Source organism: Scomber japonicus, chromosome 23 (genome assembly GCF_027409825.1).
Source record: "Scomber japonicus isolate fScoJap1 chromosome 23, fScoJap1.pri, whole genome shotgun sequence".
Lineage (NCBI taxonomy): Eukaryota > Metazoa > Chordata > Actinopteri > Scombriformes > Scombridae > Scomber > Scomber japonicus.
The window spans coordinates 1,511,690-1,539,409 of NC_070600.1; the positions used below are offsets into that span (position 1 = coordinate 1,511,690).

General features: G+C 39.3%; 1 protein-coding gene across 1 annotated transcript in view; it reads right to left on the reverse strand.

Annotated features, from left to right (window-relative positions):
* LOC128353413 (xylosyl- and glucuronyltransferase LARGE1) overlaps nt 1–27,720 on the reverse strand; it is a 43,726-nt gene continuing 16,006 nt past the window's right edge. The window contains exons 5-9 of the mRNA XM_053314108.1: nt 23,038–23,201; nt 9,025–9,303; nt 4,981–5,127; nt 2,306–2,501; nt 1–481 (exon numbers count right to left, since the gene is read on the reverse strand). Coding sequence (XP_053170083.1) covers nt 284–481; nt 2,306–2,501; nt 4,981–5,127; nt 9,025–9,303; nt 23,038–23,201 — 984 coding nt within the window. The 3' untranslated portion in view covers nt 1–283. The remainder of the gene's footprint in view (nt 482–2,305; nt 2,502–4,980; nt 5,128–9,024; nt 9,304–23,037; nt 23,202–27,720) is intronic.

Consider the following 27,720-nt stretch of genomic DNA (forward strand, 5'->3'; position numbering starts at 1 on the left):
CACACACACACAAACACACACACAGCCGGGGGTCCAGATCCAGCAGTCACTCAAGTGGTCTTTCACAGCTTTTACATCCTGGCAGAGGTCAAAGTACGGACATAAAGACCCCCACAGTTCCTTTTTGAGGGTCAAACGTTCTAACAAAAGTCTGAGGGACTTAAGTCTCAAAATATCCTGATGGCCCCACATGGGCCGCCTGTTTCCTGCGCCGCCCCCCTCCCCAGCCCGTGGGGTGTGTCAGTAGTTCAGGGCTGGGAGTGTGAGGGTCCCGCAGTGGTGGTTAGCTGTTGTTCTCAGCCGTCATGTATTTTAGGGCGGCGAAGCCGTAGCGCCGCGACATGTTCTGCTGGAACTCTTCCTTCAGGGTCTTGAGGCAGACCCGGTACTGCTTGTTGGAACGGAACTTGGTGATGTCGAAGCTGGGAGCGTGAGGCATGTGGATCATGTACGCGTTGGGCAGAACCACAAACTCGTACTCCTGTAGAGAGAGAAGATGCTGAGTGGTACAGCTTCTTTTTTTATCATAACATACTGAACATCAATATGCTGCTGCAGTCTTAATTGGTCTAGTATGATCATTAGCTTATGGTGGCTAACACTAATGGAACTAATGTAATCTTGCTTCAGGTTAAAGCTGAATTCACTCATTCATGTTGACCACTTGAGAACTGAACTCCACAATGAGCTGAAAACCCTGGTTTGACATCATCACTTTTTTTGTTGTAATGTGAATGGTGCCTAATTTCACAACCAGAAGACATATTAGCTTTAATTTTGAGTCCACCTGATGAATGCGAGTCCATCATTCACTCTACTTTGAACTCTGCTTTGGTCTCCACCAATTTCTAAGAAAAATATCTGGCAGCTGAAAGTTAAAATCACTGTTCTTTGGAAACTACTTCATTTCACCCCAAACTCACCACTTTGTTTAATCACCCTTCCTCTAATGGAAACACTGTTGTGGAGGCTGTTTATTTGGTCATAAATAAAAGGTTCTACTAGTCAACACCTTAACTACCTACAAGTTCCTGTTTCATGAAACCAAGTGTTGCCAACAACAATCTACACATCAGTTAAATGCTGCATAAAATAACAGTATATACGTAATACAGTATGTACAGTATATAGTGTGCATGTCAGTGTCAACATAAATGGCAGCATGTAGTCTGCCAACAACAGAGCACACAGACTGTATCCTACATATGAAACAAACTTTTCCTCTCTCTCTCTCCATCATCTTAACTGTTAATAAGAATGACTGACTACACTTTAAATTAAACTTAACACTACATCATAATTAACTTGTACGGCACAACCAGTTTTTACAGATAGAACTTAACTCCCACAATACAGTCACACTAAGCTACAAGACTTGTAGTAATCACAGTTTACTTAGACGGGGCCAATGAGGTTATTTCATTATAAGATGGCATTTCATTGAATATGTCATCATAAAGAGAGCTATTGAGTACTGAGCTTCATAAAGCTTTAATAATACAGCCTAATCATTATTAGATGCATGCTGACTTTCCTGCAGCGGCAAGTCTACAGCGGCATAGTGTACAGCACTCATCACACTGATGAATGTGTGATAACACAACTGATTTCATCACAAACACTACGGAAGAGAACAGCTTTAACATCTACATGTATGTTGTTTTATCTATTTATGTGCTTTGTTTCAGCTGTGGTTGTTTTAAAGTGCTATATAAATAAAGTTGAGTTGAGTATGTAGTATTTAAATATGTTTATCAAAAACAGCATGCACCATAAAGTCAAGCAAGGAAAAGAAGTATACTGTATAGTACATTAGAAGTATACTATATAGTGTATTAGCAGTATACTATATAGTATATTAGAAGTATACAATATAGTGTATTAGAAGTATACAATATAGTGTATTAGAAGTATACTATATAGTTTGTTAGGAGTGGGGTGGTAACGTTATTGATATTCAAAACTGACACAACCATATTCTTTAAAAGTGATTAAAACAAATAAAATAAAATAAAAACAATCTCAAAATACTATATACAGTAAACAATAAATACACATTTACATTATTGTATTTACAATACATTAGTGGGAATGGTAGCTGTGGTGTAGTACAGTCTGATAGCTGGTATACTAGAAGTATACTATGTAGTATACTAGAAGTATACTGTATAGTGTATTAGAAGTATACTATGTAGTATACTAGAAGTATATTATTAAGGAAAAGAAGTATACTACTAGAAGGAAAATAAAGCTGACAGGCAGGTAAGAAGTGGAAGAAGTGAACATGTGACAGTTGAACAGTTACCTGTGCATCCAGCTCCATGATGTGAGCCACCTTGTTCCAGCCGAAGCCCACAAAGCGACGGTCGTACTCAGGACTGTCCCTCCTCACCATGACATAGGGCTCAAAGTCGGCCTCCCACTGTACCCTGTATGGGGTGGTGGCTGTCCGCCACTTGGCAAAGTTAGTTGGTGCGTGGCCTTTAGTCCACACATGGTACCTGGCAGGAGAAAAAATAAAAGGTTTGGGAGTGTGAACCTTCCTCAAGTGTTTCTGGGAAGAAGTGCGATTTATAGTTGATAAAATTTTAGGTGGCATTTGGGTTACAATCTGGATCAGTGAAGCTCTTAAAAATCTTGTTATTTACAGAGCGTTTGTTTACTTCACACTACAGACCAAATCATAGTTGATGGGGGGAAAAAATGTGTTTCTTTTTCTGTCTGTGCCATCATAACACCTCTTTCTCCACCAAACACCAAGATAAAAGAGGCATTTACTGACTGCAAATTCAAGGCGGGTGAAACAAAGTGAGTGTGACTGAAGGAAACCTGACTGCATGCACACAGGAGGAGAAGGAGGGAAAGGAGGGAAAGGAGCGCCCTGCTTGTCCTGCTGAAGAGAAAAATCTCACTAGAATGTTGCTGCACACAGTCCACAGTGTGAGGTGTCAGAGGAGCTGTGTGTGTGTGTGTGCGTGTGTGTTCATTGGTACTGTGATGATGATAGCAATACATAACTATACTACAGATGTTTTGAGTGAGATGTTATACTGGTTACATTTTCATTTAAAGCATTAGTTAACCAAAATTACAAAAGAAAAACAAAGAAGACTTTCTACTGGCATCGTCATGGTGATGTTCCTTCTATTTCATTTAAGTCATGATTGAGATCAGCAGTGGTGGATTCTTTACATAAAGGTATAATATAAAGGGTTTTCTGTAGTTACCGTTGTAGCTGCTGGAGGTGGAGCTAATTTACACTACTTTATATACAGTTAGCTAGTTTATACTACTTTATATACAGTTAGCTAGTTTATACTACTTTATATACAGGTAGCTAGTTTATACTACTTTATATACAGTTAGCTAGTTTATACTACTTTATATATAGTTAGCTAGTTTATACTACTTTATATACAGTTAGCTAATTCAAACTACTTTACAGTTAGCTAGTTTACACTACTTTATATACAGTTAGCTAATTTAAACTACTTCATATACAGTTAGCTAGTTTACACTACTTCATATACAGTTAGCTAGTTTATACTACTTTATATACAGTTAGCTAGTGTACGCTACTTTATATACAGTTAGCTAGTTTATACTACTTTATATACAGTTAGCTAGTTTATACTACTTTATATACAGTTAGCTAGTTTATACTACTTTATATACAGTTAGCTAATTCAAACTACTTTATATACAGTTAGCTAGTTTACACTACTTTATATACAGTTAGCTAATTTAAACTACTTCATATACAGTTAGCTAGTTTACACTACTTCATATACAGTTAGCTAGTTTATACTACTTTATATACAGTTAGCTAGTTTACACTACTTTATATACAATTAGCTAGTGTACGCTACTTTATATACAGTTAGCTAGTTTAGTCCAGTGGTTCCCAACCTAGGGGTGGGGCCCCTCCAAAGGGTCAGCAGATAAATGTGAGGGCTGCTGAGATGATTAATGGGAAAGAAGAAAAAACAAAGTTCTGATACACAAATGTGTTTTCAGTTTTTGGACTCTTTCTCTAATCTTTGATTTTTGCTGAAATATTGGATCATTTGAACATTTATTGAAATGAAACCATGTGAGAAGTTTAGAGGGGAAAATCACTATTTGGTGGAGCTGTTAACAACTCATAGACATCGGACATGTGAGCCGACTACACACTGCTTTTTGTAAGACCTTTAACAATGTGTTGTATTTTAAAAGCTTGTTATATTATCCATTGTGTCAAATCTGCATCTGAAAAGTAACAAAACCTGCAAATAAATGTAGTGGAGTAGAAAGTACAATATTTCCCTCTGAGATGTAGAAAGTAGCATCACAAGGAAATACTACAGTAAAGTACAAGTACCTCAAACTGTACTACAGTAAAGTACTAGTACCTCTAACTGTAGTACAGTTAGACTACTACAGTACTACAGTACTTTACTACAGTACTACAGTACTACAGTAAAGTACAAGTACCTTTAAACTGTAGGTTACTACAGTAAAGTACAAGTACTTCAAAATTGTACGGTACTACTAGTTGAGAACATAAAATTTGTAATCTCTGGAAAATAATGTGTTTCATTGTCATTCAAGTAGTGTATGTTTCTTATATTAAATATCGGAAATGTTGATGTATTTGCTTATTTTTCCTGATAAAGTTCTCATTGAGCAAACATCTTCAACTGGGTTTTCTGTAGCATTCCAACGATTTAACTGTAACTCCTAATGTAACTGTCCCTCATTTTAATTGCTTATTATCATTTCTCAATCGTATTGAATTTTTGTGTTTTATGTATTTCTAACTCAGAACAAGAGCACAGTGAGCCTCTGTGAGTGTGGTGCTGAGGAGAGCTGAATCAGTATTACTGACTTACACGACCACAGAGGAAGCAATGAAAAGAGCTAATGAAGTGTGTTGTTTGAATGAATATCTGAAGACTCTTAAACATTTATGGCTACAGAAACAGAGAAAAGGTTCACCTGAAGGTGAAGAGCGTGCCCATATCCAGCTGAGAAAGCAGCTCAGCCTTAGATTTTGGGTAGGACAGACGATAACGCAGAGTCTCAAAAGCTGGAACCACCAGGGCTTTCTTGTTGTTGGCCATGTCTAGCTGCACCACTGATTTCCTACAAACACACACAGAGACACATGTTATCACTTAAGTTATGTTATCACATGCACAAGAGCTCAAAAAAACTGCCAGTTTTAAAAGGTGTTACAGGGTTTCTGCAGGTTTGAACAAGTTAAATTTAAGACTTTTTAATACCTTTATGAATTAAATTTAAGACCTACATGAAGTATGACAAAATAAGGAAAATCGCAGACTCAGAATTACTTTCAAAGTAACACAATATCTGATGTGATCTTGGGTGTGACATCAGTGCTTTCACACTAAGTATGCATCATTTGAGGCACTTCTTGCAGATAATACACTGCGTAGGGCTGGGCGATATGGAAAAAAATGTTATCACGATATGTTTTTCCATATTGATCGATCTCGATTCTTATCACGATATGTAGTTTTTGCAGATGCTGCTAGTGTGAGGGACATCTGGAAGCTTGAAGAAACAAGAGATTCACTGAAACTTTATAATAAAGTTTAATAACATAAAAAAATGCCTTCCAATAATGAGCACAAAATGCTTTCGCTCATACAGAATTAAAAAAAAAACAATTATTAAATAATAATAATCTCAAATATTTGTTGAGGCAGCACAAAACCAAACTAAGTAAACATGTGGGTCAGACCCTCTGACACATTAAAGTGCTAAACAAAGACAAAATAAATGTAAAAACTAAACCACTATAATACTATTATACTGGTTTATCTCCCAGAGATTTGTTGGAGGTATTGAAAAATGCAAAAGTTAAAGGTTGTGCACATCATTTGTAAATCTCCCTTTACACAATAATACAAACTTTTACTTATTGAAACATTGTATATAACAGCTGTGAACACTATCAGATCAGATTGCTTTGGTTGGACAGTGAACATCTCAAGAACAAAAAGAGTAAACATGGCCCTGGCACAAATACTACCTGAACGATTAAGGTAGATCTCTAGAAATGTTTTATAAGTAGAATGAAATCTGAAAATTGCACATATGTAAACATAGTAAATCAGTCACAGTTATTCTGCATCTTGTGCACTAGTGAACATCATTTACCCCATTATAGGTTTTTTGCAAGAAAGACAAGTCTGTCCACCACATCTGGCTTTAAAGCTGCCCTATGGCAGGACACAATATTGCCACTTGTACTAAAAGCACGCTCCGAGGGTGAGCTGGTGGCAGGAATACATAGATACCGCTTTGCCAGGAAGCTCACTCTGGGGTATGATGTGCAGTGGGTTTTCCACCATTCCAGGGGGTTGGTCTCACCGTCTACTTCTGGAGCTAGCAGGTAACTGTTCAGTTCAGCCTCGACATCCTGCTCATCTGTTAGACTAGAGGTAGAAACAGAGAAGGACTTCTTGAAAAAGCTGCCCAGTGTCTTCCTCTGCATTTTGGCTTGTGGAGCTGAAGCTGTAGCTGTAGGTGTGAGAGTAGACTGTGGTGTGCTCTGACAGTCACCCAGGATCTGTGCCACAGCTCTTTCACAGCCTCTACCTTGTCACCTTGGATGTAGCGGGTCTTGAACCGAGGATCAACAAGGGATGCCATGTTAAGGAGGTCATCAGTGGCAGCATCATCATACTTTTCATTCAAATATGTGGTGATAGTAGTTTTGATGGCCTTCGTTAGCTCTGTGTCATCCTCTCCTGGCTTCAAGACCTCTGTATTGAAGAGCTGTAGGACAGGTTTCACACAAGAGACACTGACATGTGCTTCACCAGAGAGGGCATCAGTGAACTCAACAAGTGGATTAAGGGCCTTGTGTACAGACTCCAAGACCTCAATGTCTTGCCATGAGGGAGCCAGGTGCCTTGTTTTTCTATCAGCAGATAAAACCTTTGAAATGGCCTTCTCCTGCTCCAGTACTCGTGCTATCATTGCATGGCGAGAACCCCACCTGGTAGGTGATTCTGTTATCAACCGGTGCTCAGGTAGGTCGAGCTCCTTTTGTGCAGCTGTTAGTTCTTTTTTCTTCTTCCATGAGGATGAGAAAGTACTAACCACTTTTTTGCTCACACCCATGACTCTCTCTATTCTCTTGTCTCTCACACTTCGCTCTGTAGATGACAAAAATGCAAGTATTATTTAAAAATTAGTTTCTGTCTTATAATAATAAATCATATTGTCATGACATCCTTGATATGAAAATCAATTAGACTACACACATAAACATATTTTTCCTCAATTTAAGTTGAGTACAGTGATAGAATATAAACTCTTAATTCAAATACATCTTAGATGCAAAATGTTAGTAATAATCGAATTATCACCTAGTATCAGTATCAATTGTTATAAAGTGATAGCCTGTACATTGGTTTATTGAGGCATGTAAAGTTGAAATAATTTTGTTTTCAGATACATTCCTATTTCTATTCCAATTTACACACATCAGTAATTACCAGGTGCAATAATTACATAAGCTACTGAGTCCCAGTTACCAGTTTTGAGAATATACTTTATGAAGAATAAATCACATTGTCACTATCATTTCATGAGAAGAGGTAACAATATACATTTTATTCCAGCTTTATGGGCAACAGTGTATAAGAATACGAATCATTACACTGAGCTATTATTAGAGCTGAAAATGTAATGTTGCCATAAGTATTTAAGTCTTTGACATCATCATGAACTTTTTTAATATAGCCTATATATATCATCATGAACTTACCAATGGCAAGGTGCAGCCGATGACCAAAGCACTGCAGCCGGGACCAGCCTTTGAGGGAAACAGCCTTGACAACGTTTGCCCCATTGTTTGTTGTGATGCACACCTGTCGGTCTTCCCTAAGGCCCCAGGATTTGAGTGCATCCTCCAGCCCCTGGCTGATGATTTCCCCAGTATGGTCCTCTGGGAAGTATGCTGTCTGTAAGCATTTGCTGTGTAGAGCCCACTCCTCGTCAATGAAATGAATCGTGAGACTCATATATGGCTCCGATGTACGGCTAGACCATAGATCGGTGGTGGTGGCAAAGTATTTTATATCATTCAGATGAATTTCCACCTTACGACGGCATTCATCATAAACCTGTGGCATCGCCGTCCGAGAAAAGTATTTTCTACCAGGGAGCTCGTACCTGGGGTCTAACACTTTCATCAGCTTCCTGAAGCCTTCTTTTTCCACTGTGTTCAGGGGCATCATATCTTTAGCGAGGCAATAAGTGATAGCGCTTGTTATAGTTTTGCTCCGCTTTGACTGTTTTTCATACGGGGCAATGGCTGCAAAGCACGACTGGATGGATTGTTGTTTATTGATGCTAACGGGCGACGTGGTGGCCTTGCTTGGCTGTGTGTGTGGTGTCGTGCTAGCTTGAGCCCGCAGTGTCACACTCTCCGTGTAATTAGTGGGGTGGTGCCGTCTCAGGTGATTTGAAGAGGTTTGTTGTGTTCCCCGTCCTGGCTGGTACTAACCGCCGGCATATTTTGCAGACCGGCTTCGCCTGCTCCTGGTCGCTGGGCGTGTCCTACCGGCATACAGCAGCCAGCAAACTCTGATACTGGTGTTGTTGCGCCTAGGCCTACTTTTTTTAATGGCATATCGAATAATATGTCCAAAGTATATTATCGAAATTGATCAAAATTTTATCACGATCCCGAACCGAAATCAAATTATCGCCCAGCCCTAACACTGCGTTTCAAATTGATCATTTGGTATCGGTTTTAACCAATCACTGAATTCTGATTGTTGAAGCCAACGCTACCTGGATCCTTCAGAAAGAATTACAACACACAGATCTAACTGTGAATCCCACCAACGCAAAGGCGACAGAGGAAGCGATAAATATTTAAGACTTAACTAAATGTAATTTCAGACCTAGTATGCAACATATGGACATATTTAAGACTTTTTAAGACCCAACAGAAACCCTGTACTAACACTGCAGACATGGCTGGTTTCCTCCTCTTACCTGAGGTACTCGTAGAGGCCGTACATTGGCAGGAAGTCGATGTCTGACAGGAACATGTACGGTGTGTTGACCTGCCGCATGGCTACATTTCTCAGGAGGTTGACCGGGTAGAACTGTCCCTCTTTATAGACGATGTGATAACCGACGTTCCCGCGGCTCATCAGCACCTCTGAGCCCTGAGCGTAGCGCAGGAACTGCTGGGCCTCAGCGTCAGACAGGTACAGGGCCAGACTGATGGGGCCTTCCCAGTGCTTACAGATGGCCTCCAACATCTGGAGCCTGCAAAGGGTAGAACACAGGGACAGTGGTAACACAAATGTTTATTAGTATGCAGGGCTTGAGATTAAAAAAGTTACTAGCCAACCAGATTTTTTACTAGCCAAAACCAAAACGTTGCTTTACTATTGTATTTGTATTTCATAGGGGTGTGACGATACACTCAGCTCACGAGACGAGGCAAGATATTGGGTTCACGAGATCAAGACGAGACAGGAAACTGGAGGCAGAGAGGGGGAGTGGGAGGGGTTGCCTGCAACGAGGACTGTAGCCTCAGCACATGGGGCGGGTGCTCTAACCACTGAGCTAAACACCGCCACTAAATTACTGTTCTTTTATTTGAAATTCACAAAATGGAAATTGAATTGACAACCACAAATACAAAGTTAGATACAATCACAAATACTAAAAAGTAAATTATAAAGAGTAGAAACAATTCTAATATATAAATATAAATTAAATAAAGAATCCAATTATCACAAATTATAACATAAAATAAAATAAATATAAAATAAATAAAAAAACACAGAGATAAAAGTAAATTGCACAAATCCTGTATCACATAAATACACAAGTAGAACATATAACATATAAATTGTGTTATAATTTGGTAGTGTGACTCATTTTACTCTTGGCATCATTAGGCTTCCATAGACGCTAGATTCCTCCGCTCCTCCTTCAGTCTCAGTGTAGAGACCTGAGGTTAACCTGCTGCTCTCCTCATCTCATACTTCTGACTGAGATCTTCTCAACAGGTAGAAGCTGTAACAAGCTTAATGATCCACACGTGACTTTATAAAAAAGAAGACATGACGAGCGAATGAGCGATAGAAAGCCGATCGTCTATTTTTTTTTTTTTGGTGCGCCCCTTAATTATAGCTTTGCGAGACAATATTCACTTCGACTCGCGAGATCGTGGCACGAGATCTCGTCTCACCCCTACTATTCAGTCTTCTAGCCAAGTGGCGAGACAGCTAAAAATCTGTCTCGCCACTTGAGGAATTTGGGTCGCAAATGGCAAGTGGCGAGTGCTAATTTCAAGCCCTGTTAGTATGCAATGTGTGTTTGCACAGTAACCCGAAAAAATGCGTGCAAGATCCATATATCCATATAGTCTTAGCTAACATCTTGTGCAGATGACATGCTATCTTTAGCAAACTAGACAATAATACACTAGTCTGTGTAATACACAGCCCTAACAAGAAGCAGTGATCATTCCAATTCTCTCTTCTCTTGTGTCCTAGTAATGGTAAATGAACTGTACTTGTATAACACTTTTCTAGTCTTTCAACCAGCGAAGTGCGTTAACGTTATAAGTCACATTCAGTCATTCACACACTGTTGCAGCAATTTGGAATCAAAACTCTGATCTTCCCATTAGTGGCCGACCTGCTCTACCTCGTGAGCCACTGAGGAGTTGTCATTTATCTGGAATCTGAAAGATTTTGGACAAACTATGGAGCCCTGCAGCTTTTTCCAACACTTTCTGTTTCCATTGTTTCAATGCCTTTACAAAGTGAGGTGTGGCACAAAATTACCATTACAATTAGCCATGACTGCCCACAGCTGTAATTGCTTTTTGTTAAGATATGAAATAATGAGTTAGTCAACCTTGGACTTGATATGCAAATAGTGTACTGATATCTGTTTGATATTTGTTACATTAAGTAAAGCTCGGCAGCCTGGCTTAGCGGGAGACTTCTTTGAAGAGTCAAGCTATAAAAAACATTGTTGGTCAGGCTGGCCTCTGCTCAGTGTCACACACTCTGAATACACAATATCTGCTGTAAAGTGCTGTTGTTTTCCACTTTACTGAATCAGGTATTTTTTCCAGTATTTTAAATTGTCATGCCTGTATGCCTCAATTTCATAGCCTGAGTTCCTCATCTCATTCCCTGTCTGCCTTCTAGTTACTCTGCATGCTTCTACTTCAGTAAATGCATTTGGTATTCTATCTGAAGGTGGGGTTGTGTTGTTTGCTGAGTGTCTGACACTGTTTTGGATCTGGAATGCCAATATTTCCCTCCACAGCATAGGCCTCATTAAAAGGAGACAAAGTCTAAAGTCTGCTAGCAGCCCCTAGAGGAAGCAATACTTATTACACACACACACACACCACAATACATAATACATAGCTGAGCAGGACACACAACATTCTGGCAATATTAAAACAGGGCTAAAGTGTTAGTCCTGAGGGTGATTTAAAGAACCATGCAGTCATCCAAATATCAAGGTTTAATCCTTTGGAAGCGTGAACATACTCTACAAATTCTATTAGTTTATATCTATTAGATTAGATGTATTATCTTGTGTGGAAGGTTACATTTTGCAGCGCATTAGGAATGCCTGTGGGATGCCTGAAATGAAAACAACAGCATTATACTGAAACCCTTATTCTGATGGTAGCACTATAGTTTGGGGAGGATTACCAAAATATTAGAAATCATCCTCTGTGGGCCATGAATATCCATACCAAATCACATGACAACTTTACTGGTAAAACTGGTTAATCTTCTGCAACCCTGTGTCCTCATATGGGAACATTACAATTTGGGTTTGCCTTCATCCTACTTAACTTTGACCTGTTGACTTTATTCATACATGCTTTTTTTGCCACCTAGTGGTAGAAAAAGCACAATACAGTGTAAAAATTTATGTTAAAACTAGTGGTGGGTCGTTATCGGCGTTAACGTGCTGCGTTAACGTGAGACTCTTATCGGGCGATAAATATAAAATATCGCCGTTAATCTATTCTCAAAGTTGGGTTGGGAGCTGGGTCTATACTATGTAAGCTATGATGACTTTCACCTTGATATTTTAGCGCGGATGTGAAATGTGAACAAGCTGGTCTGCCTGAGTGACTGGTGGAAGAAGGAGAAATAGAGCTTGGACTGATTGACACAAAGTTACGTATTTCATTATTTTTTAGTTTATATTATAGTATTATATATATTACTATAACAAATATTTCAAATACTACTCATGTTATTATGTTATTTAAAAATAAAGTTAGGCTATTTAAGAAAGGAAAAAAAAAGGAAACGGATACCGCCGGTAGTGTTGCTACCCCACTCCGCAGTCTGTTAAAGCCTGTTATATTATAAATTATTTAAGATAGGCGTAGCACTTTGCTTCATGTTTGATACACGTTGTTGTCCGACTCGTTCATAGGAGAGAACGGGAGAGTTCGCTCAGTAGGTAAGTTTTAATTCAAAGTTTTCCAATACAAGATGTAGGCTATAATGACAGGTGCCAACGAGGTAGATTACTCCAGTAAAAGTAAGACTTAGTTTAATGACTTAGAAGTCGCCAAATGACTTACTTTAACGAATTTCGTTAGTTTATATAATGCAGATTTGTAAAATATTACTTTTATGAGGATCACAGTCACAGACTGTATAAACTTAGCATTTGATAATTGTGGTAGCAGCGGTGCATCAGATGTAATGAAGTCCACGCAGCACGCTGGATGCAAACTAATATTAACCCTATAGCCTATTCATTATAATGTCTATGGACATACATTGAGTTCTTTTGCCTTAATAATGATAAAATAATACACAAAAAATGGTCGGATTGGGAACCCATATGCATAATGTCTCCACGTTGCATTTAGTGTTGCTTGAAATGACCAGGGCTCAGCTAGTGTTGCCTTTTAAAAAAACGTTGATGGATCCCCTGGAAAATTGGCTTGTTTTCCCTCAAGCAGGGTACACTTGCACTCACACTAGCCAAATAATCCGGATTTTATTCATTTATTTTTTTTAAAGTATATTTTTGGGCTTTTTGCCTTCAATGTACAGGTTAGTAGAGAGAGACAGGAAACTGGAGGCAGAGAGGGGGGAATGACATGCAGGATAGGACCGCTCGGTGCGGGATTCGAACCGGGGTCGCCTGCAGCGAGGACTATAGCCTCAACACATGGGTGCTCTACCCACTGAGCTATGCTCTACCCCGTAATCCGAATTTTAGGGGGCAAATGTGCTTGGGCACGGTACGATTGCCTAGTGCGCCCCAGATGGACAGTGTGTAGTCACAGTAGCCGCGGGGGGGGGGGTTGTATGCAATCGCTGATGGACATCCCATCGGCAATGGCTGTCAGGCATCGTCAATGGACGATACTATCGTCCATCGGACCAACCCTATTGGGTAGCACACATATTCTGAATGCCTTCGGCAGGATTCAAATGAGCCATTTAAATCTAGATTAATCTAGATTAATTCCAAGATTACAGTGAGATTAATCTAGATTAAAAAAATAATCTATGCCCACCACTAGTTAAAACCAGATGGCAGGCATCTTGGCTAAGTCAATCAATAGTTGATACCCAGATAAGGTGGACCAAGTACAAAACCGTATAAAATTTTATGGTTGATTTGTTTATGCTTACGAACGTAGTTTGACATGCTATACAAATTTGACAAATTTTAGCAATAGCTGAAATACTGGTAAGATACAAAAACAAAGACTGTGACAACTAGATTTATGGAATTACAGATAAACTTAATCAGAAAACATATTTGAAAGAACAGTCGGTCTGTTTTTGTTTTGCTACTGTGGTATCAGCAGGAATTTTCCATTCGTGGTGATGAATCTCTCCACTCTGCTGAGATCTGAGGCTTACTAAACAAGCAGCCTGGCTGACAGACTTCCACACCTCCAGGCTTTATTCTGCCCCCCCCACCATCCTTGAGCCAGCAAGAACAGAGCAAGCAGAGGAGGGCATTTTCAGACATGCAATATCCCCAACCTTATTAACCATTGTTCTGTTTTGTATTGTTCAGTCAGAAGACAGCCCCTAATGCTGTCAGAAGACATCATTAGGGGGTGGCTGCAGCAGAAACAATTCTCTAGACTTTGCCATATTAATCTTAATTAATTCCTCAAAAGTCAAGATTTGTTTTTATTGCTGGAGAGAGCTGAGAAAATCAACAAACTGTGACATTTTTCATCGTCACCATATGTTACAACAGGTCTTTGATGTGGAGATGATGGACATGGAGTTTCTTAGGCTTCAGGAACATCTCCATTTAGAGACAACTATCATTCACCCTCAAGCTTTAAATCCATTTCCAGCACTTGGCATTGACTTGTTTCAGTTGCAAAATACTTAAGAAAGGACCGAATGGCATTTAACAGTATGTATTTACCATGGTAAGATGGTTTCAAACAGTACACTTAAGGCTGGGTTATGCTTGATTGATAATGAGTTCATTATTAGAATCAGGTGTGTTAAAGTGGGGAGATACATAAAACATGCATGGAGCAGGGTTGTAGACCACTGATCTACAGGTACTAGTGATTTGTTCTTAGTTTCCTGGAAGGTGGAGCAAAAAAACCTGTACTTGTAGTTGTACTGTATGTATGGCAAATGAAGGAGCTTGAGAGAAGTTCAATTTGACAAGCACTTCATTTGGAGTATACTGATGCCTTTTGTAGCATGATCACAAACAACATCAAGAGCTGAGGTTTGTGTTAATTGTCAAATTTCTGACTTAAATCAATGAATTGAATTGTTGCACTCTGTGGATTCTTTACAGTGCCTCATTGTGGCTCCAAAATGGCAGAAATGATCATATTATGCTATGTGCAGAGGTGGAGTGTTACTGTTTACTCAAGTATTGTAATAAAGTACAATATTTCTACTTATACTACTTCGTACTCCTCTACAATTCAGAGGGAAATATTGTGCTTTGTACATTACATTTATCTGACAGCTGGAGTTACTTTTTATCTTTCTGATGAAGATTTTACATAAAACATGATGAACTCATAAAATATATTATATTGTTAGAGAAGAAGTGGTTTCCAACTTTTTTGGCTTGTAACCTATAACAAAAAAAGCAATGTGTCTCAATGTGGTCCATTTAAATCATCGTTTGATATTCAAATTAGTTAATAATCATTTTCCCCACAAGAACACACAAATCTACATAAAGTATAACCCAACATCAAGTTAAACTACATGTACACTGATGCATCAAAAACATATGATATAGCCTAATATATTAGTCAAAAGGGCAATTTTTCAATATAATGGGGACTTTTACTTTAGCTGCTTTACAGATTCCCTCCAGACATGTTTTAAGATGTATGAAAAATACTCTACTTTGAATAATATGGTTTTCTAATATGGTTTTTACACAAATAGTTCATCTACCTCATTAAAATCCTTAGAATGACATCTACTCAGTCTCCCTCATTATCAATTCCAGAATTTATGAATATGTAAATGTTTATTTTATAAAGTTCAACTGCTGGACACAAGAGTCTTGTACTTCACTGAAAAGTCTATTCTCAGTGTTTGTGAACTGGAGGCTTCAAGTTTTTACATAACACTTTTGGAAATGAAATACTGGACTGTGAGCGGCTCCAAATGAGGCATAAATCCTGCTTGTATGTACACACAAACTTAGTTTTGAATGAGCACAGTGAAAATGTGCCTTTCTCACCAGCACATACATCATTCTGCACATAGAAGCTCAAATATCCAACTGAAGGAGCAAGACGTAAAACACATTTTTGACTGAAGAGGGACTGTAATTTTACCTTTAAGAGCCGAGAGCCTTTTTATACATTTTATATACACATTTGTATTGCAATTGTCACTCTAGTAAAGCATCTGAGTGGCCCTCTTATAGGAGAAGACCCATGTAGATGTGTGTTCCCTTTAAATAACCCTAACCCTAACCCAACCACAACACATGTCATCTCAAGGCACTTTACACATAGAGCAGGTCTAGACTGTATTCTTTCATTTAAAGAGACCCAACATTCCCACATGAGCATTTTCAAAAGTAGTTTTTTCACTTTAAAAAAAAATCACACAATGTCAGTAACAGGAAATGATATCATATGGCCAGTAATCAGGACGTAAGCAAGCATGACACAGAGAGTTGTCATTTCATTGTATCTGAGCTAATGCAGTGACATCTGCATAGATCTTATTGTAGGATTGTACTGATTGTTTAATTGTTATTTATGTGACAATGTTACATTTTGTGAAGTTTAATGCTAAAAATGTACCATGTTACTAGGGATGCAACAGTACTCGGTAAAATATTGAACCGTTCGATCCGCTCTGCACGGAACAACACGACCTTATGGACCGCGGGTTTTCGGTTTCGCAATTCATTTTGCATTGATGCTTTACAGACCACTGTGTGTGTGTGTGTGTGTGTGTGTGTGCGCGCCTGTCCAGGCAGGTGAAAAGCCCTCCCCGCGAGTTAATGTCCAATCACTGTTGTGCCTCCACCCACTCAACCCCTCTCACACAGTAACTGGAGCAGGTTCAAGGTGCAACTCACACACAGAAGTGGAAAAAAGAAAACAAAGAGGCATGGCCAGCACTAGCTGAGGAGTTGACAGAGAAAAGTTTGAAGAAGCATCGGCTCCATTCAAATCTCCGGTGTGGGTTAATTTCGGTTTCGCCGTTGAATACATGCAGGCGTCTCCCGTATATTGATAGCGGCTCCCTGACGCCCGCAAATGAGCTACAATCTTCCAGAATCTGGATCGAGCAAGCAAGAGTGCACGCTAGTGAGTGACTGTACGTGTGTGTGTGTGTGACCATCAATGCAGCGCATATGAGAGCACAACGTCCTTAAAGCTGTGTGTTGCAGCTTATTAGACCGATCCCCCCACCGGACCGACACTGATTGCGCGCCCCCCGCCCCCTTCCCCAACCCAGTGTAATTTTTTATACATATTTTATACTGTATAGCGTACAAGTAGTCAAGGAATAACAGGCAGTTTACCATTTGAAAGTGTTGTATTTGGTAACTGTTAACTTGAAAGGAAAGTGTTATATTATTCAGTACACCAGTGATACTGTAATTGTTTACTGTGAAATGCAATTTTAGCTGACAAGCAAAATAAAAAGATAATTTTGGGAGAAAAAAAGTTGTTCTCTTTGCACAAAACATGTACCGAAACCGTGGCCCAAAAACCGAGGTACGGACCGTAACGCGGGTTACCTGTACCGTTGTACCCCTACATGTTACTTTTGCTAATGACAACACTGTTCCTAACCCAACAGGAATAATTACAAAAATATATATAAATGATTAGATGATTGATTACATGTTAAGATATATTGCTGTGTATTGCATTTTAAGTTAAATATACAATACATGCATAAAACCTGTCACCGTAAAAAACAAGTGGATATAATTCATACCAAATATTGATTGTGTATATTTACATTGTGTATATCTATACATGTTTAAAGCAAGTATAGTGTTGATAATGTTTTAGTTTCATGTATCCTTGTAATGTCAGTAAACATGTTGACAAGGAGCACATTGTCTTGATGTTAGGAAGGCGTTTATCTGACTGTCAAGATATCTACAACACACACACACACACACACACACACACATACCATAGACTGTATATATAATGGACGTAACAGCTGTGACGTCACCCATTGGTTTGTGGACTGCTGCTTTGAGGCCAATAGTATTGAATCTGAGCAGCGGCATCTTGAAAATTTGAGGTGCATGTCGGGGAAAAAAAGAACACGGATTCAACTTAGATGGGCATCCGGAGGAGCAAAAGGACGGAGTGGGGGAGGTTACGAGGGCTGGACCTCAAGGAAATTGCACGCCTACCTACCACAGTCTACACCGGCAACCTGGTGATGCTAACCAAGTTAGCTGTTACGACTAACTATAACCACAAAACTCCAGAGAAAACTGTCGGTGTGAAACAAGTTTACGGCTATTTCCATACAGTCTATCTGTCTGCCCTCCTGAACCTGTGAATCAATCAACCTGTCAATCAGGACGTAGCCACGCCCTAATGCATACCCTGCTTTATATTAAAATATAAAGTCAGGGAGGGCAAAATTTCACAAATGAACATCATACTGAATTGGAGAAGGCTTTAAACTAGCGATTGAGACCATAAACATATTTTGAAAATGTTTACTGAGGTTAGAAATCAAGTGAGAAGTTGGTGAATTCTCCATTGACTTGTATAGAGACGGAAGTCCTTTTGACACCAAAACGGTGGCCCCCTGGTGGCCTTTTGATAGAATGCAGTTCTAAGTTACTTCTGCGTTGGCCTCATTTCAGAGGACCGGAACTCCCCACCAGACACACACACATATACAGACCTTTTCCAAAAAATTAGAATATCATGGAAACGTTGTTTAATTTCCATAATTCCATTCAAAAAGTTAAATTTTCATAGATTATAGATTCAGGGCCCACAATTTAAACAATTTCAAGTATTTATTTGTTTATTTTTACATAATTTGGGCTTCCAGCTCATAAAACCCACGAAAACAGGAATTCAAAAAATTAGAATACTGTGAAGAAATCAGCCCAAATTTTGCAGGGCATGAATGTTTTAAACTGAGTGTCACACACTAATCATCTACTAAACTCAAAGCACCTGCACAGGTTTCCCCAGGTGTCATTAAATTGCTTCAGTTTGGTTCGATTGTCTCAGTTCGGTTCAATATGGGGAAGACTGCAGACATGACAACTGGCCAGAAGACCATCATTGATACCCACCATAGGATGGGTAAGCCACAAAAGTTCATAGCTAAGGAGGCTGTCTGTTCACAGAGTGCTGTGTCCAAGCATATCAATGGAAAGTCTAGTGGAAGGGCAAAATGTGGCAGGAGAAGATGCACCAGCAAAAGAGATGACCGTGGGCTTCAGCGGATTATCAAACAGAGAAGATTCAAGAATCTGGCAGAGATCCAGAAAGAGTGGAATGAGGCGGGAGTCACAGCTTCAAAAACCACCACATTCAGATGCATCCGGGAGATGGGCTACAACTGCTGGGTTCCTCGGGTCAAGCCACTTCTGAACCTAAGGCAACGTAGGAAGCGTCTCTACTGGGCCAAGGAGAAGAAGGACTAGACTGTTGGCCAGTGGTCCAAGGTCCTCTTTTCCGATGAAAGTAAAGGGTGCCTTTCATTCGGGAATCAAGGTCCAAGGGTTTGGAGGAAGACGGGTGAGGAACAGAACCCAAGCTGCCTGAGGTCCAGTGTGAAATATCAACAGTCAGTCATGATTTGGGGTGCAATGTCCGGTGCAGGTGTTGGTAAACTCTGCTTTCTTAAATCCAAGGTCACCGCAACAGTCTACCAGAATGTTTTAGAGGACTTCATGATTCCTTCTGCTGAGGATCTGTATGGAGATGCAGATTTCATCTTCCAGCAGGACCTGGCCCCTGCCCATACCGCCAGAAGCACCAAAACCTGGTTTGATGCCCATGGGTTAAGTCGCCGGACCTAAACCCCATTGAGAATCTATGGGGTATTCTCAAGAGGTAAATGAGGGGCACCAGACCCAACAACAAAGAAGAGCTGACAGCAAGCATCAAGGAAATCTGGGCTTCCATAACTCCCAGGCAATGCCACAGGCTGATTGCCTCAATGCCACATCGAGGCAGTGATTAAGGCAAAGGGATTCCCAACCAAGTATTGAAGATTGACATATTGTTTTGAAAGTACCATATTTTGATTGATTTGATGTGATCCTAATTTCTTTTTTTTTCTGCAAAAACTGAGAAGTAAATAGTGATTTCTTCACAGTATTCAAATTTTTTGAATTCCTGTTTTCGTGGGTTTTATGAGCTGGAAGCCCAAATTATGTAAAAATAAACAAATAAATACTTGAAATCGTTTAAATTGTGGGCCCTGAATCTATAATCTATGAAAGTTTAACTTTTTGAATGGAATTATGGAAATTAAACAACGTTTCCATGATATTCTAATTTTTTGGAAAGGGTCTGTGTATGAGTAGTAGTATGTAACTACATGGGCTCTTGGTGACTGCTTATGTGACTACTTGTGTGTTCTGATGTACTGTTTAAAATAATGAAATATATTTGAAAAAGCTATTTGGGAAGATAAATGACACTGTAACGTCCTTCCTGCTTGGAGCTCATCTTACACAGGAAGGACATCATAGGACTTTAATCTAGACGTTCATTCAGAACAGTTCAAACAAGTCTGCAGGGATAACCTTGTAATTCAAACGGATCAATCCCATTATGAGAGGAGAAAGAGAAAGAGGTAGCAGATATAGAAAACTACTGAATATATGGACCTTTCGAATTTAGGAAGAAAGACACAATGCTCATTGCAAAAAAAAATGTGCTTCTAATCCCCCTGCTCATTGTTAACAATGAAACAAACTGCAGCATTAGCATATAAATGGCAGATTGATGATGTTTGATGGTAAAAATCCTTGGATTTTCTCTGTATCCTCACAACCAACATAACGCTCTCTATTAAATCTGACAGTGGGGTGTTTCAAATCCACCAATAGCTGAACGTTGTATGCCCCATCAGATACAGTAGATCTGTTAATATGCCCCATTGTGTCTCAGCATGGTGTTAGTAGAATGCTGACAACCATTCTGCTTCATGGCTGGTAAATGAACCCCATCACATGAAGTATAAATCCTGCTTAGTTGTCCGTGTACAATTTGAGTCAAGTGTCTTTTCACGTGTGTTCATGTACATGGAAAAAAAAAACCTGGGAGAGAAAAAATATCCATGGATACGGATAAGGAAATTTCACATGGCTGGGAACAGGAGCACACTGAAAAACTGGTCTCAATTCAGCTGTACCTCTGCCTCTCTTTACTCCACAATAATATGATATGATGAGTCTTACAGATTAGGGATGGAGGAATGCACTTTCACAATTTCCCCCTTGAAGCTATCAACTTTGCAGGCACTGGAAGTATCTGTGTGATGAATGACAGAACAGAGCTGCAAATTGGTCAGTGAGTCATTGCAATCTGTCTGTTTCTCAGCATAGAAAGAAAGAGCCTCCTGAATAATCTAAAATTATTATATATATTCTTGGAAGTGCAGAGATGAGTGCAAGAAGCAATCTGTTTGGTATTTTGCTGACCTTCAAACTCACTTTGCCTGTCTATGTGGCATGAGAGGGGTACACAGGGCACAGACAGGAGGTTCATTCAAACTGAAGCAGTACAAAGCCAGTTGTTGTATTTAAGTCCAGCTTTGGTCCTAGACTACAAACAGATGTTTCAGAATGGCGCGATATCAAACCACTAACACTTCAGTAATTTTACAGGATGAATCTCCGCATCCACACAACATCCAGCAATACTGAAACCTTCCAGCAGGGTTTTGCAGAGGTGTGGGTGTGTTTATTTTTTGCTTTAACCTCAGTCAAACCATCAGAAAATAATGTTTCATGGCTTCTTTCTCAGCACAGCAGCATTGCTCACTCTCTTTATTCCTCATCACTTGACCACCACTGCACTGTAAGAGCCTTTGAACAACCATCAAATACTGCATAGTATACCTTTAATAATATAAGAAGTTATTTCAAGTAAACACTCCAAAATGTGCACAGAAAATAACGTTTAATGTGGTTAAAGCAGGAAAGTTAGTAAATGTGTCTGCATTGATCTATAAATGAATGTGGATGATTGTTTCAGTCTCTGCTGTCCACAGCTGCTTTACACTGTATGAAAAGCAGTTCATTATCTGTAATATATAAATATATATATCTTTACTAGTACTACTAAGTAATGTTACATTCAGGTCAATATGCCTATTTTTTGTTTCATGTTGTGTTTGAGTTTATCATGTTATACTTTCAGCAGATTTTTGGAGGATGCATTATTTCATTGTTCTGGATTGTCTCAATAATAATAAACATACATTTGCATAAAGCAAGCATATGTATCCACTCCCATGTTATGTTAGAACACATAAAAAAATGTGTGATTAATTTGATTAATTTTAATTGATTTATAGCACTCATTTTTGTATGAATACACAAAGTTTTGTTGTATTTCATATGCAGTGACAATAAAGTGTCTGTCTGTCTATATATCATCTATCTATCACATGTCTGCAGCATCTGACAGCAGAGGGACTGATATGAGGAATGATTAGACAAATACTACACCAGAGTGCAGTGTCATTACACATTCACTGTGTTAACCTTCATTAAACCACCTGATGACACAAGGCTGCTAAACAGTTGTGAGAACAATGATGTGCAAGGCTAAGAGAGTATCTAATAATCACCACACCCACTGATCTATATTCACCTTTACCCTGCTGTGCATACATGAATCAAATCATTACACCTGCACAGTTAAAACAAGGCCCTGTATGTTGAGGACATGAGTATCAGTTTTTATAATTTCAAATAGTTATTTTCTTGATACTGAAGAGCTTTGCTGCTGTGGAAAAGAAGCTGCAGAGCTGCAGATAGTCCCACAGCAAATTCTGCTGCAGCAAATTCAGAACACAATCTAAATACTGTCTGAAGAAAAAAATCCTGCCCTACAGTTACTGATTTCATCTCACACTCACCCTCAATCACAAAGTGAGCTACTTTCTACAAAGTGTATTTTTTAGCTTCTGCTTGCTGTTAGTAGTGTATATAATAGCATTTTAAACTTTATGATTGGATGTTTCTTACCCAATGCTCTTTAAGTGTATACACAGGCTTACAAGAGCAGAATAAAGCAGAATAAAGATCTAGCTCTTACTGTACAAGAAGCAGATATTTATTGAAGTGGTTGCTCATCCAAGCTTGGGAAGTGCTCTAACTCTTTCTTATCCAACCTTATCTATGCAGAAAATGACAGCTTCCCTTTGGCCACTCAATAGAATTTATAGAGCACTTGAAGCCCCCCAAGTGGGGGTTGACTGTTGGCTCGGGAGTTTTTGAGAGCACCCCATTTAAATGTAAAGGGATGGTAATAATAAACAGTACCTGTCCATAGAGAGCTGGGCGACTAAGGTGACATCAGTGTTGTCAGAGCTGGGTTCATATTCGTAGTGGAGGAAGTAGAGGTGTGTTCTGTGGACGGTGAATCGCTCTCGACGAAACTCGTAGCATGGGTCATCTTCATCCAGCTCGGACAGAGTCTTCTGGAGCTGCAGACACAGGAGGACACAAACACTGAGATATTATAGCTTCTTGGATTACAAAGTTAACCCCTGAGAATGTGGCTGCAGCTGTTTGTGAAGTGCTGTTGACATACTGTATGAAAAACTACATTTTATTAGGAATAACCTCTTGACAATGAGATAATAAAAGACAATGGCTTGAAAATATTTTGGTAAAGCCAAAATTTAGAACATATATGCACATCAAACAGAAGTTACATCTTGGTTATCTAGAAGCCAAAGCTCTTTAGTTGCCCAGCTGAGACCTGATATTCTTCCACTTTCACTTGAAGTTGGTCAATTCAAAAAACATCCAGGAGGAAAACAGATTGTGTGAGCTGTGTGGTCTTGGTGAAGTGTAAAATGCGACCCACTTTCTTTAGTACTGTCCACATTATGATGATTTAAGAGAGTTCATTTTTCAACAAATGGTTCGACTGAAGACATTAAAAAGAGACAGAGCACATTGTTTCTAGTCCTACAACAGTGGTTGCCAACCACTTTCTTTGCCAACCAAGTGTGTATGTACGTTATGCCACCAAACACATGTCAGCACTGTCTAAAAGAGGAAATCTGATCTGCAGTGGCATCACATCTCCAACCACCAGAAATTCAAAGACAGCTCCCCTCGCAAAGAGTGCATGTAGGGAAAGTTGACAAGCTCAATCAGAATTAAAGGTCCAGAAATCACTTTTCACAAAAGCTGATGCTCAAAATAAGGCTGCTACTGAAGTATTATTTTGTGTAAGTCACCTTTTGGCTAAACACAAGATGCTATTTACAGATGATGATTTATTCAAGACAGCAATGACCATCAACACCTCTGAAAACAAAGAACATCGGCAATGGTGACTAGAAGGATGGAGTCACTGTCGATCACTTATCGATCACGTCAGAAGACATGATCGAAGTGTTAAAGGACTTCTTTCACTACAGTTCTATGAATCCCTGGATGTACAGTAAGGGGCACTGCTCATGTTTGTCAGAGTGGCTTCCACAACAAAGGAGGACTTCACTCTTTCTAAGTGTTTGGACCACACATTTAAATAATGGGAGGCTGACACACTTTCTCAACCTGAAGAAAATGTCAAAAGCCATCAAAGACAAGGATGCTTTTCACCTTGAGCAGCTCTATGCTCACCTGGACAAAGAGGCAACAGCGTCAACATTTTTTTAAATCAACATTTTGGTGAGTTGGACATCATGGGAGATATTTGAATTTGTCCCAAATCCATTCCTGCTCATTGATATAACACATGTAGCAGCCATATTCCAGCAAGCATGTGCTTTGCCAAGTGAAGTTGACATGGTTGATTTGCAAAATGACAGAGCTGAACACCAGATCAAGGGACAGTGACGAAGTTTCCTCTCCTCATGGCATGTGCACTAAGACCTATTTTGGAGTGCCTATTTTGGATCCAGTTTGTGAAATGTTGTTTATACAGATGAAAATAATCAAAGTACAGGAGCCGCCTTACTGACAGACTCCACATAGACTGTCTCAGACTGGCTGTCTGTAGCTAGGAGCCAAACTACAAACAGTATTCAGTCACAGCCATCACACTGACTGAGTAAGTAACAAGTCTAATGGCGCTGTGAAAAGTGATGCTGCATAAGATGCTACATAGAATTCCACTTAGCTTAATTGCCCTGACTGAGAATTTAGTTTGCAAACATTACAGTTCTACTTTCTAAAATGATCATGATAAATGAATTCACTTGCATGAAGCATAACAGTTAACAATGGCACTTATCTACTACCTGCTAATTTGTTGATTCTCTTTGCTTTGTTGTCTACCATGAACAACATCATTTCCTCATTCAAATGGACAATAGTCCACATGCATTGATTTTTTGTGTTGGAATGAAATTAAGCAATAAAACTTCCAATTGAAAGCATGTTGTACTGTTAAAATTCTTAAAAAGAAGACAGCTTTGGTCAGGTTGATATGCTAGTTACAGTGTTTTCTTGATTGCATCAATTTGAATGATAGACCAAAGCACTTCATGTAATCAAATACAAATAGCCTTAATAAAAGGCCTCAACTTGGAAGTACAATCTGGGCCATCTTTTTCTCTCAACGCTTCAATAGGTAGATCTTGCCTTTCACCGAGGCTGAGGTCTCAGATCTTGAGCTAAAAAAGGTTGGTGACCACTGTCCTACAACATGCCAGCATATCAACACTGTGTTGCTATCAGTTGCTGGTGAAAATATTCTGAATTAAATGTGGAGCATACATAGACAATAAAATGAAGGTGGTTAATAAGCCTGGAACTCTTTGTTCTATAATCCAACTGCAGATGTGTTATTCATGGGCTGAGAGCATTGAAACAGAGAGCAGAGGGCCTTACCATCAGTCAGGAACTGAAATTCCATCTCTGCATCTCTGGTCTTGATGCTATTAATTCCTTTAATACAGTCTCTTTTCTGTTGGTGAAAGTGCATTACTGTAATACACATTTGAAATGTTTGAGCTAATATATACAGTATGGCTGTGGCTCAGGAGGTAAAGTGGTTGTCCACCAGTTGGAAGATTGTTAGTTTGATTCCAGTTCACATGTCGATGTGTCATTTAGCAAAATACTTAACTTCAAATTGGTCCTGATGGCTGCACCAATAGTGTGTGAATGTGTGTGAATGGTTAGCCTCCATCTGATGAGCAGGTTGGTACCCTGTGTGGTAGCTCCTGTCATCAGTGTATGAATGTGTATGAATGGGTGAATGTAATGTAAAATGCTGTGGGTGGTCAAAAAGACTAGAAAAGTGCTATATAAGTACAGTCCATTTACTGTACCATTTACACATACAGGCTTGTTTTACATACTGTATGTCCATACAATAGTTCCTCTAAACTGAAAGACACAAAAAGTTCATGTTGTTGTTAAAATAAACCAATCTTGAGTGTTGGTAGGGAACAGAAAGTGAACAGTGATCTTTTGTGTCAAAGTCCCTTGCTATGATGTTTTGTAGCTCTATTTATTTATTAATTTGTTATCTAACCTTTATTTTACCAGGCAAGACATTGATAAGGGTTTCTTATTTACAATGATGGCCTGCCAAGTGCCAGAAGACTATGTGACACAGCCACTAGATGTCATTGTTAGGAAAACATTCATCTCATTTTAGCATTTGAATGAATGACTTGTGCTGTGATTTCTCTTGGGAGGACAGTCTCATCCATATATGTGATATATCTTTCCATTGGTTATGATGGAGCAGTACGGGTTCAGTTTTGAAGGCTTTCCTGTGTCTCAGTCTTGTCAGTGCAAAACAAAGACTCAAGCTTCTAATCTTACATAAGTCAATATAGCACGCTGTTACAATTGAATGCTAATGAAATGCATTTTCCCAATTCATTTCTTTGTCAGTTTGATGAAATGAAACAAACAGTGATATCCTGTATCACTGCTTGAGCACAAAACTGCTGCTCATTGCTCAGTTGTGCATACACAAAAGTTAGGTGTTAATAGGGCGACACATCGGTCCAGGTATGAATGAATGTCAACATTCTGCCCTTAGGTCTATCTAACTTGATTTCAATTCAAGTGAGGATTTGCTCAGCACACTAGAATCAATGAAGCTCAACAAAGCACAATGGTTTTGCTTTGGGGAACAGTGGAGAGAAAGGTTGAGTGGCTGTCAGCAGGACTTGCTGTGTGGCATCGCTCTACTTTGAACAGAGTGATTAGAGGAGCTGCAGTCAGTGGCTGGGCTGCAGTGACACTGTGGCCCTAAAGGAGCCCGCTCTGCAGTGTGCTGGTGGAGCTGATCCCTCAGTGACTTCATTAGTCTAATCATCACTTTAATGGGATTTAAATCGCTGCTCAAACTCTGAAAAATTGAGTGAGCAAACTATTTCCTGAGTTAAGGACACATTAGAATTGACTGTTGGCAAAAAAGGAGTCTGGCACACCATGATGGAAAATTATAATGTGATTAACTGACCACAGAGCTGACACTTACATAATTCTACAGCCTGTGCAGGCTGGTCCTGTAAAAACCAACTCCTGACCAGTGGTAACCTTCAGCAGACGGTGTGAACCACCAATTGTCTCAATGATAAAACAACATGAAAATCTATGTGCTGGACATTTACAAAAGTGTGTCCAAGTCTCAGTCAGATTCAAATGTACTGATCGTACGTGTCTCAACAGCTAAAAGCTTTTATTCCCTTTTTTCAAATGGCCACACTTGATAGCTATAGCTTCCTCCTGGCTGCTGCCTTCTTCATCTCCCTCATGTAGAGCAGGGATGCCACCTGAAATCCTGTACTGACTAGGGTTCAGTTCTAAATGAGTAAAAAAAAGGTCAGGTGTTCTGTGCAGAGCAGACTGAGAGAAGCACAGTGGAAAACAAAAGAAGGTGTTAGTGTAATGAATGGACTACAGTCCGTAGACTACAGTCTTACCTCCCTGTCTTTCTCCCTGAGACAGTACAAACATGAACCTCTTAAATACAAGCAGAACGTAAACTTGCAGAAAAGTGGCATCTTCAGCTGGTCTCCC